Below are 21,350 nucleotides of genomic sequence, written 5' to 3'. Positions count from 1 at the left end.
GTGTCCCAGCTGTTACCTCGTGGGTCTGTGATCCCTGTCCCCCATCCACCCAAACCCAGCCCCACGGGCCTCACATGACCACGGGGATCTGGAAAGGAGAGCGATTATGACTCTCTCCTTGGATGGAGATGCTTCCAGCTGTGGGAAGGAGAGGGCAGGACCTTCCTAATCAGAAAAGCCTGGTCTCTCAACTCAGACAAGCTTCCCAAGTACTCTGGCCCCTGGGGTAGCCACTGGCCACGTGGGGCTGCTGGACATTTGAGACAGAGCTGGTCCAGATGGAAAGTGCTGTTAGCGTAAACAGCGCCCCAGGTTTTGAAGACTTAGTATGAATAAAATGATGTAAAATGTCTCATCCGTAAAATGCTGAGCACATGTTGCACTGGCTGTACTTTTGGGTATGCTGAGTTGAACACAACGTACTATTCAAATCGTTGTGACCTCTCTCTTTCTCACTTTTTAATGTGGTCCCTAGAAAATTTACAATTACATGTGTAGCTTGCATTTGTGGCTCACGTTCTGCTTCTATCGCACAGAATGCAACAGCCTACAGGGAAAGGTGAGCATGCTAAAGCATGGTCTGAGACACCCTTCACAAAATGAGTCCCTTACACACACACCGCCAGAGCTGCTCAGTGGAAGGGCCAGCCTCCCGGAGCTCAGGCTTGGAGGGCCTCCTGTTCGCAGCAGGGCAGCTGCCAGGCACCAAGGTTCCTCTGCTCTGTGACTGCACGTCCTTTCCCTTTAACATGTCCAAATAATACAGAAAGAAACCAACTTACAGGTTTTGAGATGGTGAATCCGCTGCTGGAATGCACAGGTATTTAACCCCCTGTGGAATGACAAAAAAATATATAAAATAAAAAGATGATACTTAGTGGAGAAACATATTTAAAGGAACTATTTACTCGGGTCAAAATATAAAAAATAAAAAGGAGAAGTTTTTCACTCATCCTTTGTTGCCAAGGAACTGGGGGGAAACTTTAATTAAGGTTCCTGGTTACTTTCCATGACCATATGCACATGAAAAGCGAAATAATCAGAGTACTTCTCAGTAAGTGTCCACTTGCTGAGTTTCAAAACTATCCCCTCCGATGACGTTCATATTCTCCATTTTTAAATGTTTCGCTGGAGACCCTGAATGGCCAGCAAGGAAGCACTGAGAACAGAATCCTCGTCATGGCGACGCGCTGTGTGTCAGTCCCAGGACAGGGAGAGCATAAGTCACTGGAGAAGCGCTTGGACCTTCACACTCTGCAAATGATTTGTTTTGCTTGTAAAAGTTTATATCCCAAATAATTTCTTTACAAGAACGACTCAGTTTGAAAAAAAAATGAACTTCATATTGTTCACTATAAAAATCTATAAAAATGTTTATGCAAATTCATGCTATAAAAATCATGCTGAACTCGAATTTTAATAAGACCTCTTCTTTGAAGGGACTTAAGGTACAGTTCCAAAACTCTACAGTGTCAGGTGAAAGTACAGAGTTCAGAAATCTCAGCAAACTTTTCAAAGCAATATGGCTCCATGAAGACTTATTAATGAATAAACCACTTTTAAACCTTTTTCTCATGATAGCCTAATCAAACAGAATATAGCCACCATGTCATAAAAAATCAATGGGGGGGACATACCAGAAACTCGAAAAGTAGCCAACCTGAGAGTACATGAAGGAGAAATACATGGAGCCGTCGTGCTGACAACCACGAGTCCCTCAGCATTTAAGCCAGACTATCATTTCTAAGTTCTCTGCACTCCTGCAGTTGGCACTGAAACTGCAGCGTCGGCTCACACGCTCAGGGGCTTTCGTGCTGTGCTAGCCAGTGCTGCCTTGTAAGGAGAACGTGGCCCTTGGTGCTGTAGACCCCACCCTCCAACACAGAAGCTACACGGACTGTCTCTCAACCTCTGCTGTTGGGGTGCAGACCTGGGACCTGGTTTCATCGTCTGACACACCTGCTTGAGGCAGATTTGGACACGGGTCACGGGAAGAGTCAGACAGGTGACGAGCACCTGTTCGGCAGGTGCAGGTGGCGGCCTGGGCAGGGAGGAACGGAAGCCCTGTCGTGATGGCGTGCTGTGAGTCAGGCCCTGGGTGGGGAGTGCCGGGTGGGCGTGGCAGCAGGTCACCACGGGCAGTTGTGCCCTGTGGCCTGCATGTTGTCCCTGGAGCTTCAGAAGACAGCCTGTCTGTCCAGCTCTTCTGAGGAGACCACAAGCCTGGACTTTTTCTTAAAAGGCCCCTTTCTGCTGACATGGCTCAGAGTGGAAACTGTTGTCTGCAACTAAGACCAGGGTTCAGTTCAGTTCAGTTCAGTCGCTCAGTCGTGTCCAACTCTTTGCAACCCCATGGGCTGCAGCATGCCAGCCTCCCTGTCCATCACCAGCTCCCGGAATTTACTCAAACTCATGTCCATCGAGTCAGTGATGCCGCTCTACCATCTCTGTCATCCGCTTCTCCTCCCACCTTCAACCTTTCCCAGCATCAGGGTCTTTTCAAATGAGTCACCAGGGTTAGGGGACACAATTCCCCTGCCTGTCTCCAACCATTAGAGAGGCCAGAAACAACATTTTTCCTGCTTATCTCTCTCTCTCACATACACACATTTTAAATTTTGAGTCAATCATTATACCTTCTAACAAAGGCCTTCTGGGTTTTAAAGAAGATGAGTTTTATTGCTACTCATCCACAGAGCCGCACATCACAGGGGGCCAAACGCCCCACAGGCGAAGGGGAAACGCAAGGTCAGCTGCAGGGAAGAACGTGAGCCACAGGCTGCCCGCCTCCCTCCAACGCCCGCTGTCTCCTGCCTCTGTCTGTCCCCTCTCCCTGGGCTCCTCTGTTCCACTGGAAAAAGCGAGGCAACTGCCTGAAGTTCTAACGCACCTCCTGACCACAGACGTCGAGAGCCCCGATTTAAAGAGAAGGAGAAGCGAAAAGGAAACGATACTGTTGGAGGCGTCATTTCACGCCTTCCCTCACCGAGGCCACACAAGCCGTGGCGTAGACGCGCTCGCTGATCAGCTCATAATCCTCCACTGAAACGACCTGCTCACTCTTTCCCTCCTGCTCCCGAGGGAGGGCTGGCTGTGGATCGGGCCCAGAAGCTTGGGAGATGCCCCCTCCCACACGAGTCCCCCGCTCCCTGCCGGCCGGTCCTCCAGGGCCTCCACTTCCCGTGCTCCTGGCGCCGCTGCTCTGAGCGGCTGGCTACCCGGCCACACGCAGAGGGTCCTGGTACCTGGCACCTAGCAACCAAGGCGACAGCTCCCGCTACATGTTCCAACCAACAGCCCCTCGATTCCAGCAGAATCCAGGGCCAGCCCAGCCCATGCATCTGGAGGAGAGAGGGAAATGGAGCAGAGGAAGAGAAGGAGGCGGCTGAACAGCTCTCGGCCCACGCTCGACGCCAGCGTGGTGTGCCGGACGCACTCCGCTTCTTCGAGGTTCCCTGACGGGGTCTCCTTCCCCTTGGTGGTACCTGAGGCACAAAGGGAAAGGGGCCGGCCCCACACAGCAGGAGAAAACCAGGCAACGTGGCCCAGGGCGCCCCCCCTCTGGCCCCACAGAGGCTGAGACTGCTCCTGGCCCCGCGGGGCCCTCAGCCGGGCCAGCTGGGATGGGCGTGTGGCTGCTACGGCATCCCGTCTGTGACGCATCTGCGGAGGCACACGCAGCCCTGGCCACAAATCTGGGGACCCTCTGCTTCAAAGAACGGCACAGAAAATAGGAAAGGTAAGTTCTTGTTCTCTCAAAGACAATGACAACAATAATAGCCTTCCCTGGAACGACGCCTGGCACACTGCAGGTCCTTACTGATGTCTGGTGAATGATGAGAACACGGTGAAGACCTGTTATAAGCAGAGCAGAAGGAAAGAAAGCTATTGTGAAATGCAAGCCTTATTCTGGTGGCCATGAGAACCAGAGCCACACCGTGCAGGGGGCACAGGTGTCAGCCTCCAGCCCGCCCTCCCCAGCCGCGCACCGTGACCTCCAGCACGAAGGGAGCAAACCATGCACATGGAGCGAAGAAAGGGGCCAAAACTGCCCCAAAGGCTCCAGTGCGCACCACCCAGGACGTCTGCTTATCCTGGCTTAGTCATTAACAAAGCACAAAGCATCTCCTTGGAGGCCAGAGTGCAGAGCATGAGGTGCCTGAAAGAAGGCTTGTGATGCCTGCACACGTGTACAGTTCAGTTAGTTACTAATTCAGAAAGCAGCCAGGGTGCCGGCAGCCTGAAGGGCCTCCGCGCTCACAACAAAGCTGGACACACTCGAGATTATCCAGTATTAGAGGACAGGGCTCTGCAAATGTTCCAGGGTGACTGGCTGAAGGGCCTCCGCGCTCACAAGAACGCTGGACACACTCGAGATTATCCAGTATTAGAGGACAGGGCTCTGCAAATGTTCCAGGGTGATTTGGAATAGACTCTTCATCTGCTTGGACCTAAACAAAGGCCCACTCTGTAGTGCTGGAGTTCGCAGAGACAGGAATAAGGGCCATGGTGTGTTTAGCTAAGCTATGGTAAGTTTAGCAAAAGAGAAAGGGCATCTTACTGTAGGGCAAAACTCTACAGCAGTCTGAGAAGCTCGTAATAGAAACAGCACCAATATTTCCATTATTATAGCATTCGTTAGGTGGCATTTCCTCCCTCATATGACCCCTATTATTTTAAAAACCCTAAAATCAATTATGTTTTTTGAAATAAAATTCTTACCAAATAAATAAAAATTCAGTATTTCCAAAAAGTGATTGGTGGAAAGGCAACTAACATTAAGCTTTTTTGGAGCTGATAAATGTCAAGTTACAGACCATCAGTGTAGAGAGCGGCCCTGAAGTGCAAAGACAGGTTTCCCTGGGCTCCATGACACTTTGAATGTCCTCACATGTCCTGAGAATGGCATCAATACTGACAAAATGGGAGCCAGAGGGAAGAAAAGGCAAAAAACGTATGTGCTGAATGTTCACAATGCAAGTGGCATCAGTTAGTGTGGCACAACGTAGGGAAATACAGGGAAGAAGGCAGAGTGAGGCGGGGTTGCCAAGGACAGCGTTTTGGATGAAGCTTCTGTGTTAGGTTTTAAAAGAAGCAGGAATTAGCACTTGAGTGAGAAGAAAGTTCAGAAAGCATTCCAGAGGCTCATCTTGAACAAAAGGTTAGAGCTTTCTAACTATATTCTCAAAAGTTCTAATACTTTTCAGTTTTCTGTTTCAACAAGCACAGTAACCACCAAGAGTAGGGTTTTCGCCTTTCTTGGGGCCTGAAACTAAAGATGATACTTAAAATGATACATAGGCAAGTACTTGAAAAGCAGGGCCAAGGGTCTGATTTCAGGACTAGTAAAGGGATCAAACTCTCGCTTGTTTCAAGTACAATTTCTAAAACTCACTGCCTTTTTCTTTCTGAAACATCATAAGTAAGAGTCTTCTGAAGAACCTTGCTGACGTTTTACTTTTCAAAGGAAAGTCAAGCCCTGCAGAGCTGTCTTCTCTCTCCCAGGAAGGCTAACGGAGACCCCTTAGAAAACACAACTCCTTTGTGCCTACCTACAACCTACGAGGAAACGTCAGTGGGAGGCGAAGGAACTCCTATGGGATGGATATGGGGAAATACAGGCAAAACTACATAATCAGAAGCCTCGCTTTCTCATTTCTCCCAGGCAGTGTCGGCAGCAGAATGGGTGTGCACGGGGTCCCCCGAAAAGACCAGGTTTCCTTCGACCGCTCGCGTGGTGGCTGCACTGCAGAGTCTGAGAAAACACGCTGAGACCCCAGGAGAGCTAGTTTCACCCAGAACGCTGAGTCCAGGGCAGAGGCAGAAAACCAGAAAGAATCCAGCTTGAACTGTCTCACACCTGATCAGAAACAAGCCCCCTAATTTAAAAAAGTCCGTCTCCTTGAGACGCGGTCTCCACTTGTTGTGCGGTATAATCTGCGTGACATAGGATCAACCCTTTTACGCGCACAGCTCACTGGCATTGCGTGTGCTCGCCCACATTCCCACCACCTGTCTCTAGAACATTTTCATCTTCCCGAAAACTTTCCCCACTAAACCCTAACTCCCACCCTGCCTCAGCCCCTCAGACCCTTCTACTTTCCCTATGAATTTGACAGCTTCTGAACTTTTATATAAACCTAAAGGTAGGTAAACCCTGAAAAAATCAGTCTGGGCACACTCTTAAAGGTCATAGGCCCAAAAGATGGCAACTGCTGACCTGAAACTGCTTACGGACAGACGGGCCAGGCTTGACAGCCCCGCAGTCTGTTACTGCTCACCCGCCCCCCTACCCTGGCAGAGTCTCACTGTGGAGAAAGCCCACGTGGATGCCCAGATCATTCATATACGTGGAAGCCAGACCCAAGTCCTGGCACGTTGACTAGTATTTCTCCTCAGTTTAAGAACTGTCCCCAGCTAGCGTTTTAAGGAGAAATAGCACAAATTATATGCGCAGAGACTGCATCTGGATACCAGCATGAAACACTGAGCAGGGGAGGTCCAGAGGGCGGGGTCCCACCACCTCTCTGTTTAGCTGCTGATACCCCAGCAAAAGTCTCGGAGAAACTACTGTAGAAAGCCACGCAGAAGGCAATCCTCCCTTAGCTGCACATACAACGTCTGAAGTCCCGGCTCTAAACTGACGATGCATTTTCTTAACGTCCCCGTTGGCCACTGATTGTTCTGCGCCGGCTAAATTTAGGAAACTCTACCACAAATAACAACTTCCAAGAACTCTGTGGTGCCCGGTGGGTGGGGAGGGGTGGGAAGGTCAGAGTGGAGAGACAAGATTTAGCCTTCAGTTTGATTTTGTGAGAGAAGATGCAAATGAGAGCCCTCCAGCACCTGTTGGCTTCTTTCAGGTTAGTCAAAAGATGACATGCATTTGACTGGCCAGGTCCACAGATGGAGAAGCCAAGTGCTCATTTTTGCTCAAACTCCTTTTGCTAAAGTGGGCACAGTCGGTGTGTCCGAGCTCCTTGGGCCTCACGGGTGGGCAATGGGGAGGCCACGCGAGCCATACCACCCAACCCTCTTCTGGGTTCTTCCTGCTGGGGGGTGTGCCTGACGTGACTCTTGAAAACGGAACAGTTTAGGCAAAATCTCGCCAAACCGAGCAATTCTACAGGGTCACCTAACAGGTGCTGACTCTACATGGCCACGCTGACGGTTGCCGTGATGAAGCTCTCTGTGGGAGTGATCAGTGGACAGTCCACTGTAAAAGATGCAAAGGCGGAGCTTCATCTAGCTGTCCATCTTGGCTGGTCAAACAGCCCGTCAGCAAAGCGAAGAAGACCCTCCCAAGCCCCATCACAACGCCATCCCCCTCCCCCCCACAGCTCGCCTAGCCCACCGCCTGGCTGCCCGTGTCTCAGGCGTCCTGTGCTCCCGAGGTCCTGTGGGTCCTTCTCTCCCTCAGGAGTCTGGGGGGCGGGATGCTTCCTCAGAAAGCCCTCCTTGCCTTGCTTCTCTGCCCCAGGCGGACTCTAGAGACTGCCCTAACTGCCGCTGGGACAGGACAGTGTTGGCGTGAGAGGATCGGGCTCCCCGCCAGGCCATCCCCGTCAAGCTGGGTCCTTGCTCGGTTCTTGCTGCAGCCTAGGTCCTCTCTCTCCAGCCATCATCAATAATGGGTCACTGAAAGAAGGGAGGGGATCCATTTCCGGATCTTAAACTCCTGCGTGCCTTGAGAGCCTGTGTCCAGGGAGCCAGCATCCTTGTGGCCGGCAGGATGCACAGCCCCAGCCAGGCAGCCCGACAGCCTCCATGTGCGTGTCCTGTGTGCTCTGAATGGCTCCACGGGACGCATGGGCCGGACCCACTAACAGCGGAAAAACGTCCCTGCAGTGGAGGCAGGCTGGGTGCTCAGGACTTTTCAGGTGTGCATTGCACTGGGGACGCAGTAGCCCCAAGCTTCAAGCCTGATGCGGGCTCCAGGAACACGCAGGCTCTGTCACTGAGGTGTGCCTGCTGAGAACCCTGCCACCCAGCCATGAGGACCGGAGCTGACACACAGGCCCACGTGCATCGGGACATAGCCTCGCCTGCCATCTGCGTGCCGCCCGTGGCTCCTGTCACGACACAGGTGAGAGGGGAGGCAGAGAGCACCCTGATGCACTCACCACTTGGCCCTTGACGGACATGTGCCGAGCCCTGCTCAGATGGAGACGCTTCCCATAGTCCCGTGACAACCGGGAGCTCGTCTCTCGTGCGGGAGGCATGGGGACACAGCGGGGTCGCCCGACTCCAAACTACCGCTCGTGCTCAGCCCCGCGTCTCACTCCCTAGAAAGAGGAGCCGAGGGGATTCCTTCCGGCACAGGACTCTTTTAAACAAGGAGATAAGATTCAATGTGTGACATGCTGAGTGGCTGGAAGTGCTGGTGAAGGAACAAGGCATGTGTTGTTGCCAGCACAGATCAGGCTGCAGAGAGGCAGCGGGGCCTGGAGGATCATGTGCCAGCCGCCTGGACTACACGAGGCCCACCATTCTCACCTTCTGCAGGAAGGACGGTGCTGGCTCCTGCCTCGGGGAGGAGCAGAGCATTTGGGATGTTGTTTGTGCCCCTTTCACAGGTAACTGAGCCCCTGAGTCCAGACTCCACCCCTCGCGATGGGACGAGACCTTCCTACAGGTTGCCGCACGTCCTCCAGCGCGTTACCGAGCCTCAGAACTTGAGCAGTTTTTCCTAAGCAGCATTCCAGGTCCCTTGGGCATGACGTCGCATCCTCCAAGTGGGATTAGACCCCCAAAAGGGTGAGCAAACACAGACCCAGAGCAGGGTGCTGTCCCCAGCCTGGCAGCTGGCCAGTCCTGTGGGGGCAGGGTCAGATCAGGACACACAAACACGGTGCCGGCCAGTACTTGAGCCCATGACTCCCGCCTCCCCTGGGCATCAGGAAGTGCGTCCTCTCTCTCTGAGGGGGGTATGTGTGGGGGTCAGAGGCCACTGAGCTCCCTGGCGCATGGGTCCCACTGCAGTGTGGGTGCCCAGCCCCCAACAGGACCGGGGGCTTCTTCACTCGGCTCTAAGGCTGATCAGCGTCCCATGCCTTCCTTGAAGGGCAGTCTTCACCAAGCCCTCCCTCCCTCCCCACCAGCTGCCACTGAAAGCAATCTGACGGCTATTTTTACTTTGACAGCTGCATCCTCTCGCAGTGGGCACAGGGGGAGAACAGTGTGGGGAGGCCAGCGGTCCCTGGGGTGGGCAGGACCTAAAGATGCCTGGTGGAAAGCACTGGTCAAGAAGCCCGAGCGAGTGCAGGGGCTGCAGCAGGAGCGTGGGGAGGGGTCAGCTCAGGCGCACGAGTTGGGAGAGCGAGTCAGGGCGTCTGTATGGATGCAGCCTGACTTCAGTCGCTTTGGGTCCATCTGTGGATCTGGGTGTGGCTTCCACCTGGAGGCTGGGGGACTGGTCTGGTTGAACAGGTAAATTCAGGCTGGACCAGGCCCATCATCGCCAGGCCCCGACTACTCTGAGAGCCAGCACATTCTGCAATGACCTTTAAATGTCTTGGCTTAAGGACCATTCCCCAGACCAGAAGGCCGAAGCTGAGGTCCGGGCTCCACTCTGCTGCCCCGGATCCCAGGCAACCACACGGGTCCGGGGAGCATCCGTCCCAGCTAGGCGAGCAACGCTGGACGGCCTCTCCTTTCTTAGGCTCCGCGGTTCCTGTAGCTGGGACAAGGTCCACAGCTGGCGCTCCAGAGGAGGAGGCTCCCACTCAGACCCAGACGCACAGCGTCCACTCTGGCAGCCAGGGCTGCAGCAGCCGCCGCCCCCTCACCACGCACTCACTCGTCTTCCCTCGGACGAGAGGGCAGAGCTGGTGGAGACACCCTGCCCAGTTACGAATGTTGAAACGACATCTGTGCTCCTTGTGGTGACAACTGAAGGGAGAGGAACAGTCTCTCCATCCAGACCTGGGGCCCGACACCAGCCTCTGCCTCGGGGCACAAGCAGGCTCCGAACCATCCCAGGAGTCAGAGCAAGAGAGGGGACGGCAGGACCTCGGCCACAGCGAGGCCAGCCTACCGTCTGGGGCCGCTGCTGCCCACAAGCTTCGGGCCAGGTGGGCCTGCTTCCCTTGCAGGCCGGGCAGACGCAGGGCCCAGGGCCAGCAGCTACCTAAGAATGAGTTAGAGGAGCACCTGCAGGTAGCAGATTTGCTTAAACCAGTCTTCAGTAAACCAGGCTACATTTAAATCAGTATTTTTCCTGTGGCTAAAAACAACAACGGCCCCCATAGAGCCGTTTAACTCTGCTTTGGGTCTTAACCAACTAACCACCTTTAACTGCTCATTCACACTTCTGACTATAGAGTTGAAAGCCCTTCTCCCAAGGAGCCTGTGACACCCCCAACGCCCACGGGCCCACCACCGGCCGCCACAACACGCGGGCTCCCTCCAGTCTGCTGCACTGAGACTGAGGCCCCACGAAGGTAAGTCCCCACGACAGGGAGTCCCCTCGGGCTGTGGCCCTCCTAAGACAAGAGCGTGCGCTCCATCAGCCTCAGGTGTGAGGGCAGCGCGCCCTCCGCCTTGTCGCCGACAGTCCTTCAGCTCTACGGACTCCCACCTCCTGGGAAGGGAGCGTTGAGTGTGTCACCTGACTTTGTTGGTGAACCTTTGCTGACTGCTTCACACAAGATGAAGCTCAGACTCCTCAGCTTGACAAATGAAACTTCCCCTGATCATCCCTGTGCCCCCTCCAGCCTGGCTCCCTGCAGACCTGCTCAGCCGAGCCCTCTGGCGTCCTAGAGCCTGCCTATGGCTGCACACCCGGGCCCCCCACAGGTGCTGCCCGGACCCCAGGTCCTGCCCCTCCCCAGCTGGCCCCCTCATCCTCCAGGGTCGCTCCATGGTGCTGGCCCGTGGCGAGGCCCGCAGGGCCCGGTAGGGAGGTGGCCCCAGCCCCTCAGCTCTGCAGTGAAGGCACGAGCCTGCATGGTTTTAGGGTCTCCAAGCCCGTCTCCTGGTGCTGGGCCGCACCTTACTTCTCACTGTGTTTTATACCCAATCCCTGCTACGAGGTATGCACTTAACCAGCATTTGCTCAAAGCGAGGAATAACGCCCAATTTAGCCAAAAAGAGAACTGAAGATGGCACCACCCTAGTCCCACCGTGCTGACCACCCTAGCCACTCGGCACCCAGCCGCCATCCACACGTGTCCTACGGCCCCAGGGCTCATTTCCCCCTTCCTGACCATTCAGGAAGGGCTGGTTCCACTCGAGACACACCTCCCCCTGAGCCGGACACACCAGTCCTGCCAGGCTGCCCCATCACCCCTCTTCACAAAGGCTTCCCAACCTCCAGCCCACGGGATGAGGCTCTTCACGAACAGACCGGCTGGCGCCCCGGCCACCTGCTCCGGCTCTTGCAGGCCGTCCTGTCACAGCGCATCCCAGCTGCCGTTCCAGCTGGAGCAGCAGGCAGAGGGCACGGTCCTCACCTCTCCTGAGCCCTTGGTTTACAAGTCCCGGCAGATCCTACCCGTCATACCCCCCAGAGGACTGGGAGGGGTCTGGCCCAGGCGCACCCCCCACCCCCGCACGAGGAGGCACAAATCTCAGAGATTTGGCACAAATCTCAGGTCTGAGCGCGCAGGGGGCGCAACAGGAGACGCTCATAAAACTGGGCCTTGAGAGGAAAGGCTAGGAAGGAGAGTGCTGTGCAAGTCTTCACTTGCATGGAGAGGCTGACTGGTAAGTGTGCGAAGTCAAGAGACCACTCACAGCTGAAGGGCAGGGGCTGCAGGGGGCCAGGCAGTTAGCACAGCGCACTCACCCAGAGACGAGAAGGCCTCTCTCCTCTCTAGAGCCAACCAACCCCTGATGCCTTCTGCCCCTCTGGCCCACCCAAGCTGGAATTCCAGCTCTAGACCTCCACTTGACACAGAAGGCCAGCAGCCAGGGACCGGCGTGGTGGGGGGCCACCTTCTTTGCACTTGACTGCCCCCACACACGGAACTCAGACACAGCTGGATTTAAGAAAGAGAGATTACTAGACAGTTTTCGATACCTACCATAATCATTTCTATTTGAGTCATTTCTATTTAAGTCTGGGGTTGGCTTCAAACAAATTTACCTCAACACATGAAACCTGCAAGCCTTCGGTGCAGGTCGTGATACTGACACTCAAGGACTCAGTGGAGAGATGGCGACGCTGTCAAGCTGAGAGCTGCCCCAGGCCCGACAGCGAGCAGCTTTCAAGGCCCTGAACCTCAGCAGCAGTGACGAGAGTGCGGCGGGTGGCAATGCCAGTGAGTGACCGAACTCATCCACGCCAGCCACTCCGAACAGGACTTCCTGACCAGGGTCCAACCTGAGTCACCAGGGGATCCGTGAGCTCCAAAAGGGCATCAACTCACTCAGCTGAAGCAGTCGAAGGGAAACACAACTGATGCTGAAAATAAGATGGACGTAGTCAGAAGGTGTGCCACGGGCTGTCCCCCCGAAGATCGGGACGTCTGAAAGAGGCACTCTGTGGGCACTGGCCACAGACGGCGAGCACGCAGCACATCTGAGGTCACACACGTACATGTGAATCCATGGGGGACACTGCTGCCAAACACAGAGCCCGTTCCAGCCACGCCTAGACATCCAAGTGCAGCCTGCCTCTCACTGGTCCAGACTCTGAGAGGTGGCCACCTGCTCATCTCCTTTCGTGATCCCTCCATCCAAAGAGATACTATGAAGACCCTCCCACTGAGGAAAATAAGCAAGAAAAAAGTGACACTCTGTGTTCCCACCCTCTTCTCTTAACTGACTCCCCTCTGTCAATCCTAGGAGTATGACACGGTCCCTGCAAACTCTTATCTGTGCCTTTACACACATATATGGCCGTGTATGCGTGCTAGGTCACTTCAGTCGTGTCCAACTCTTTGCAACCCTAGGGACTGCAGCCCGCCAGGTTCCTCTGTCCATGGGATTCTCCAGGCAAGAATACTGCAGAGGGTTTCCATGCCTTTCTCTAGGGGGTCTTCCCGACCCAGGGATCAAACCCAAGTCTCCTGCGTTGGCAGGCGGGTTCTTAGCCACTAGCACCGCCTGGGAAGCCCCGTATTTGTACATACAGCAGTGCGTTATTAATGTGTGATGTGCATAAATGGGAGCATAGTGTGGGTATTATTCCACAGCTTGCTTCTTCTGCTTAGCAGTTACCTGTGTCCTCTGCATACGTATAAGCCCCCCTCTTTTGAATGGCTGCAGAGCATTTCTTTTCTATAGCGCACCATTGGCCAGGGCCTTTCTGCTGGGTGCGAGGGCCAGCTCCAGCTTCCTGATCACAAGCAGACCCGCAGGGAGCCTCCTGCCCGCACCCGTGTGCCCGGGACGAGGCGTGTGGCATCCAGCAGGCTCACAAGCAGACCCGCAGGGAGCCTCCTGCCCGCACCCGTGTGCCCGGGACGAGGCGTGTGGCGTCCAACAGGCTCTGGCTCGTGGCAATAGTTCCCGTGACGTGAAGGTCATGAAGGACCCGAGGGGGCTCGGGGTCCTAAGAGCCAAGCTGGCAAGGTCACCAGGTTGGGAGGAGGGCAGAGCTGGCTCTGCCTAGGAAGCTTCTGAGGAAGACAAGGGGGCACAGTTCTCCCTGTGAATCGGAACGCAGGCCTGGAGCCCGGGGAGTCCTCTCAGCTTCCCACGGTCTGCCTCCAAGCCCCCGGGGCCTGAGACGAGGTCTCAGAGAACTCTGCCCCCACCTCACCTGCCTTGCTGTGGGAAGTCTTCTTTTAATTAATCACCCACTGTCTGTATATGAGACGGCACTGTCCTTGTAGGACCAGGCTTCTGATGCAGACCCAAGGCAGCCGGAAGACCACTGAGACAGACCCGTCAGAGTTACAGGAGCGTCAGCCGGTGGCGGGAGCTTAGCAACAGGCTCTTCTGGACTGCAGGCCACACCAACTGCGCGTGCCAAGCATCTGCACACCGGGCTTCCTGACAGTGGGGGTGCCCGGGGAGGCAGCCCTGCGCTACCCGACCTCTGACCTCACAGAGCGCTGTGGTGAGACTCCACTCTTCTTCCACACCCTGAAGTCAGTCACAGAACCCCAGAGACATGGCTTCTCACCTGGCGGTGAAGCTGAAAAGCACTCGGCACGGAGTCTGTCAGAAGCACTCTCAGAGCGAGAGCTGGGCTGAGTGCTGGGGAGACCGAGAAACCCAGTGCCCGCAGCGGCCTAGGACCAGCACAGGAGGACAGGGGTCAGACCGCCATTTGACGACCGCAGACGTTACAGGGAAAGGGCAGCAGGCCTGAGGCTGGTGGGTCCTGGAGTGTCCTTCTCAGACTGAGAGCTGGGCCCAGCTCTGCGGGACGGGAGGACTCGTCGGGGTCTGGGGCAAGAGGAGGGAGAGAGAGAGACGTGGCCCCAGAAGCAAGTTTCTTAAACTTCAAGTGCCCCTGCACACCTTGGATGGGCTTGTATACATCTGGGAAGGCAGCAAAGCCTCTGAGGGCGAGAAACGGAAGGGCCACCAGACAGACAGGTGGCAGGGGGCCAGCCCCTCCAGGAGCCCCTCAGGCACTCAGGACCACCGTCCACACAGACCCAGCGGCTCTGGGAGACACACACCTGTATGTACAGACACACAGACGCAGGAAGGATCAGAGCCAGCAGAAGTGGGCAGCTGCAAACAGAGCCAACAAAGTCAAACTCTGAGCCCGGACACCTCGAAAAAATGGTTTTTGTGTTAAAGAAGATATAAAACAGAATCACCAGGAATAAATGCTGGCCTATGAAAACATCCTAATCTTGAAAACAAAAACAAATGCATAAACGGTTCAAAATACAAGTCACAACTCAAAATGGGAAGAATATCCAAGCTGAACTCAAGCTCAAAATACCTATCCGGCATGCACACATGCCCTGTTGTGAATATACGTATGCAAACTATTTTTTTCTATTTAATCTGAAAATAGAAATCACTTTAAAATTGAATTCTTTGTGTCATTAGCCCAGTGAAGGAATGAGAATACTTTAAAAGTATTTTTGTTAAAAGTGGAAAATAGTTGCTTCCTGCAGGTGCTCTGGTTAAATACCAACACGAAAAATGAAACAAACTCTGAAATTCTTACATTAGAAAGACAGGCCTCTGGTTCTTTTCTCAGGGGAAGGGAGAAACCTTTCATTGCTCAATATTACTTCCTCAGCACCTACAAACAACATGGGGTTTCTGATTTGAAACAGCGCTGTCTTTGTGACAGCAGTTTTCACCACCCCCTCAAATCTGGAGCAGCCAGAAGGCGCTGAAGACACATCTCACAAAAAAGGGAAATGTTTTCAGCAGAAGCAGCTCCCCTGCCCGGCCCTCAACGTGGAGTCAGAGGAAGGGATGTTCCTCCTTCAACGTTATAGTTACGGTTTGGGCTTAATTCCTATTTGAAATTAAGCTACAAGGCAATGGCCCCTCCCCAGCTCTGCCACTTGCTGGAGGTGACGTGCTAGGCCCCGGGTCCGGTTACACCACAGCAGCCAGGACGCTGCCATTGTGCGGGCTGGGCTCCCGGGCCCTGGTGATGAGCAGGTGGTCCCGTGGAGGCAGGGCCCCGCCAGGAGGTGTGACTTGGCACTCCCCCAGCCAGAGTCTCCAGATACCTAGAGCTTCCACTAGGATGTGTCAGGACCAAAACCTCTCAGTGTTAGACAGTAACTGCCTCCCTACATCTGGCCCGCCCCAGCCCGGGTCTGCCCAGAGGAAGCTGGGGTACATCCCATAAACACTCTGGGCCTTGAAGACCCCAGACAGGGAAGGAGGTAGCGGCCCTGTCATCTCCTGTGCCCTGTCCCACCTGCCCTCGCCAGGCTGCCTCTCAGCACGGCACACGCTCTTCCCTTTGACCCCATCCCGGTCCTGCTCTCCTCCAAGGGTCAGGAAGAGCACAACGTGGAGACAGCTTCCCAGACTCGTCTCAGCCTAGAAAGACTAGGGCTTCTGGAACTGAGTCTGGAATTTAAGAGAGACGACTACATTTACGCATCAGGTAAAGGGCTCAGGGAAGGTCGAGAGTTCTCGGGACCCTGGCAGACTCCCTCTGTCCACTCCCTGAAGGCGAGCAGGCTCACCCTCATCACTGCAGTGCCCGTTTCTCCCACTTGTGCCATCAGAGAATCTATTGCTTTAATGTTTAAAATAGGGACATACTCATGAATCACTCGTGAAGTTAAAAACGAATAAAATGAGAAGGACAGTGATAAACTATGTTATGCTATAAAACAGAGGTCTAACTTGAAGCAAACACGGGATCACAGGAAAGTACTTACTGGGTGAGATAATGCCAGCACCCGAGGCCTGAAACAGGACATCTCCGGATGAAAGAGGCAGTCTCGTGGGGAAAAGGCACAGCGCCCCTTGCTTCTCACAGAGAGTAAAGAGGACACGCAGTCATGGCTGGGAAGGGGCACAGCCTGCCCAGGGCACTGACACTCTTACATCAGCAGCGTTCCGCTTACACCAGGGTGCAGTCGCACGGGCTCCCCTCGCCAGCCCTCCAGCCCTTGCTCCTGTGTGTAAAGTGGGGGGTGGGACAAGCGAGGGTGGGGCTCTTTCCTCCGAGACTTGAAGGCCAGCTCTGTGGGCAGAAGTGGCGGTAGCACAGACTCCTGGCTGGTTCCCTAGTGATGGCGGCTGTGGGCAGCGGGGTACAGCGCCACGAGGCAGCCTGGAGGGTCAGGGTAGGCAGGACGTTGATGCAGTCTATTAAAATAAAGGAAACCTAAGCCTCATCTTGTGATTGAAGAGGAAGTCAGTCACGACCAGCTTACATTTAACTTATCACCTAGGCCATCGCTTGGCCATGTGTTTAACAAACTATTGTTGATACATGGAAAATGGATACCTATTTTCAAAGGAGATGTCAGCCTCCGAAACAATGATGCTTTGTTGCTGTGGTTTCCAATAAAACCATGCTGCAGCACAAATTATAGCACCTTAACAAAACCGTGAGTCAAAGCAGCAGAGGGAACTGCGAGCTCGTATCCACAGCAAGAGCCTGTTCGGCTCCCACGGTCCTCTTACGGTGATGCCAGCTGAACTGCTTATTACTCCAAGTTCTCATCTTTTTGGACACTGACTGAAATCCGGCAGCTCTAATGGCCAGGTAAAACTGATAACTTTGAAATAAGAATATATTACCTACTCTTGTATAATATGAATTTTAGTGAAAACTGCTTGAATGATGAGCCACACGAATGTGGCTCTTCCAGAATGAGCCACACCTCCCTTCCAATACCCCACCCTGAAATAGAAACACACACACACACACATTGCACAACCATATTCACACTATTTTCTGAAAAGAGGTAGCTTGGGCTTTGTCAAGGCTAATAAACAGTGAGAGACTGTGCTCCCAGCCAACAGCTCAAACCATCCATTAGGGTAAAATTGAAGATGTTTTTGGAATCAGTGTACAGGCAGACACATCCTATTTACTTTAAAACCTGAAACACAACAACAGCTTCTTCACTGACCGTCTGCAGAGAGAAGCACTAGAAAATCTCTAGGGACAATCTGTCCTCCGAGGCGCAAATGATAGTTGAGCGCAAATGGAAAAAGAAAGCAGGAAACGAGCAGCACGAAATCTTTGGGATTCTACAACAGGAGGTAATTTTGAAAGGAATGAAAATAGGTTTTAAATGTCCTTAAAATCTAGAGGGAAACACTGCATCAGCCTGTTCTTCGGTGTTCAGCCGAGAAAGTCAAGGTAGTGACATGACAGGAGGGTGGTGAGAACAAGAAGCACCCCCTGCCGGCCCAGCCCAGCCCGAGGCCCAGGCCCAGGCGCGGCCAAGCAAGGCTCAGCGCAGCCAGGTCACGGAGCTGTCGCTGCCGAGCACACGCTGCCTGGCCAGCTCCCCCGCCCAGGGGCACCGCACGGACAGGTGCATGACCAGCGCCCTCACCTCCAGCATCGGCCTGGCGCTGTCGTGCACAGACAGGATGTGCGTCACCTTGTTCTTGCTCAATTGCTCTGCATCTCTGGCATCTGCCACAGAAGAAAGGGGGGACATTTTAGTATTTTCTACAAGTGAATTACTCCTTAAGGAAAAAACACAAAATTACTTGCATGTTTCTTTCTTAAAAATTGGTAATTGAATTGTGGTGCTTGAGGTGCTCGAGAGTCCCTTGGACTGCAAGAAGATCAACTCAATCAATCCTAAAGGAAATCAACCCTGAATGTTCACTGGAAGGACTGATGCTGAAGCTGAAGCTCCAACACTTTGGTCACCTAACACGAAGAGCCGACTCACTGGAAAAGACTCGGATACTGGGAAGGATTGAGGGCAGGAGGGGGAGAGGACAACCGAGATGACTGGATGGCGTCACTGTCTCAATGGACATAAGTTTGAGCAAACTCCAGGAGACAGTGAAGGACAGGGAAGCCTGGCTGCTGCAGTCCATGCGGTTGCAAAAGTTGGATACAACGTAGCGACTGAACAACAAAGGGAATCTAGAGTTACTGCTTTTAGGCATTCTGAAGATAACTCGGTTTATTTCTGACTGACAAGTCTTTTGATACAAAGTGGTCATACAGAACTTGGAAAGTATGTAGACTGATAAATATTATAATGATGATTATTGCTGTTTAAAGGGAATGAACCACTAAGTCATGCTGTAGCTGATGCTTATTAAGTTGCATACCCTCACCGTAGCTATTCACACGAAACATGGAAAAAGAAAGATTTTTCAAATATTTTTAATTACCTCTTAATGATTAGTAATCTAGGGTAAAATTAAATACAAAACAATCTTCTGTCTAAGATACAGGAAGCTGCCAGAGACTACCCGACTGAAATGTCCAGCAGCAGGGAACGGGCCTAGATGCAGGCGTGACGTGGTTTACAACAACTGTATCCACTTAGGCCAAACTAAAAATGGATACTTTCTGGAAAGTCCAAACAAAGTAATTCATAAGTCATCTGGCTACTAAATTATCTGCATATGAAACTAAGAAGATACCAAATTATATTCCCTTCCTATGAACCTATCCAGAGAAGAAAGCCACGCGAATCCCCTCAAGCTGGAACTCCTGCTAATCTACAGAGCAGGGTGCCACGGGAGACAAGGAGGCCCACGCCCTGGGACACGTCTTCTAAAGTGACACAGGGTGAGATGACTGAGGACCGGATGTCTGATCATTCTGTTTCTGGAGAATGTTAGCGCTGTGAGAAAGCACTCAGGATGTAGCATGAAACAGGGGAGAGGGGAGCAGGCGCCAAACTACAAGCCCGATATGGGCTCGACTTGTGAACGCAGAGAGACAGCAAGCACGGGGGCGGCTGCTGCAGGGAAGAGGCAGCGGCCATCAGAAGAGACAGAGATGCATGTTGTTTCTTCTTTATCGTTTGCGTGTGTGTGTGTTCAAAACAGATGGCGGTAAAAGCTCAACATGCCTAAGAACCTCCCGGATTTTTTAAAAAAGGCAGATTCCTGGGCTCCAACTTAGTTCAAGGTCTATAGCAAGGCCACATTCCGAGTAAGCCTTAGTGAGTAACAGTGGAAACAAAGAAGCACCGTTCTAAAAGATTCTTCAATAAGCACAGACCACTTCTAAAGTCAGGAAAATAGTCTTTAAAAGTAATATTAAAATGTTGGCTTTATTTTGACTCTCTTAATTGCTCCAACCACCTCAAACAGCCTCTCAATCCATTACATGGGGACTCATCCAGCCACCCAGCCCCCAACTACACCAAGTTGTGATCTAGGTGAGCTTTGAACTTGGCAGGAACTGCACTTATTTAGGGTCCAGAGACAGGCATCCCCCACATTTTAACTCAAATGTGATTTTCCAATCCCCACCAGCCTGTATATTTTGGACAAGTAGTGAAACGGTCAAGCTGGAGCATTAGGCTCCCAGACAAGGTGAGGCAGCCAGCAGGAGAGGCGTTCAGAGCTGCTGGGGTGGCAGGGTCTTGGGGAGGGTCTGCACTGTGGGCCAGGATCTTCCAGATTCTGACTCCACCCAGGAACGAAGTTGGAAAATCAATAATTGTTTTGTTATTGTTCAGTTGCTAAGTCATGTCCGACTCTTTGTGACCCCATGAACTACAGCACACCAGGCTTCTCTGTCCATCGCCATCTCCCTGAGTTTGCTCAAACTTATATCCATAGTAATTGTTTATATATATGTTCTTTTTTCCTTTTTTTTAAAAAACAGTATTAGTGAGATAGAACAGCAGTGGATAAACAGACACAGAGAACGGGGCCAAGGACATGAGGGGTGGGGAGGGAGAGATGTACGGAGAGAGTGAGGTGGAAACTTACCGCACCTCATGCAAAACAGATAGCCAACGGGAATCTGCTGTGTGACTCAGGAAACCCGAACAGGGGCTCTGTGACAGTCTAGAGGGGTGCGAGGGAGAGGGAGATGCAAGGGAGGTTCAGGAGGGAGGGGACACTGATGACTGATTCTTGCTGATGTATGGCCGAAAACAACAAAATTCTGTAAAGCAATTATCCTTCAATTTAAAAAATAAAGTGGGAAAAAAAGGTATTACTGAGATAATTCACCCTTTTCAAGTGTACAATTCAATGGTTTTCAGTATATTCAGAATTGTCTAACCATCACCACAACCTAGACTATTTTCATCACCCCATGAATATACACTTGTAACACAGATTAAGGTTAAGGTAAACAACAACAAAAAAAGGTGGTTTGAAGCCAAAATCACTTTGTTTTGAACCTAACCACACTTGGTGCCACAGATCAGAACCCTGCCTGCTGGGCCCCTGAGAGCACAGAAGTGGCCCCGGAGGCGCTGCTGCCCCTTCTGCTGCCCGCACTCCCGGTCCAGTCCCAGCCTTTCTGTTCTGCGGTGGCGCCATCCGCACACACACACCTTGGGAGAGCTCTTCCCAAGAGCATGTGTCTGTCCACACGTGTAAATGCACTGTCCATGACGGCATGCCCCCGGCTGTCTACAGCCACGGGCACTACGGAAAGGAGCACACGTGCAGCTGGGCCGGCCTTGGGGGCTTCAGCCCGCCCACCACATGCGCACAAGCTCTCCGTGAGCAGGGAGTCTTAGGGGAGCTCAGTCCTCTGCTGCTCAGACCAAGGCCTGCCGTCTGCAAGTGTGCTGAGACACCTGGCAGAAGTCCTAAATTTGGCTGGGTTTAATAAAACTGTAATAACAGTTTTTGATTTGTAAAAATATTCACCCAGCAATTCTACATCCAAGAATTTATCCTAAATTCCATATTGTTTCCAAACTCAAAGGCATTCCCCTCTCCCCACGAAACCATTAATAACAACTCATTAAATAACCAAAAGATGTTCATGCATTCCAGCCCAACTCGCCTACCTGCCACAAAGCACTCGCTGCTTTCTCAGAACAAAAGAGCTT

General features: G+C 52.8%; 1 protein-coding gene across 3 annotated transcripts in view; it reads right to left on the bottom strand.

The window, feature by feature from the left end:
- Positions 1 to 21,350, bottom strand: part of DUSP22 (dual specificity phosphatase 22) — a 47,680-nt gene that overhangs the window by 15,082 nt on the left and 11,248 nt on the right. For 2 of the 3 annotated variants that reach the window (XM_018039024.1, XM_018039023.1), the window contains exons 3-4: positions 17,907 to 17,989; positions 783 to 832 (exon numbers count right to left, since the gene is read on the bottom strand). In XM_018039024.1, the coding sequence (XP_017894513.1) occupies positions 783 to 832; positions 17,907 to 17,989 (133 nt within the window). The remainder of the gene's footprint in view (positions 1 to 782; positions 833 to 17,906; positions 17,990 to 21,350) is intronic. The other variant, XM_018039025.1, reaches the window with a different exon arrangement.

This window comes from Capra hircus, chromosome 23, assembly GCF_001704415.2.
Source record: "Capra hircus breed San Clemente chromosome 23, ASM170441v1, whole genome shotgun sequence".
NCBI lineage: Eukaryota > Metazoa > Chordata > Mammalia > Artiodactyla > Bovidae > Capra > Capra hircus.
This window is presented reverse-complemented; position numbering and strand designations above follow the sequence as displayed.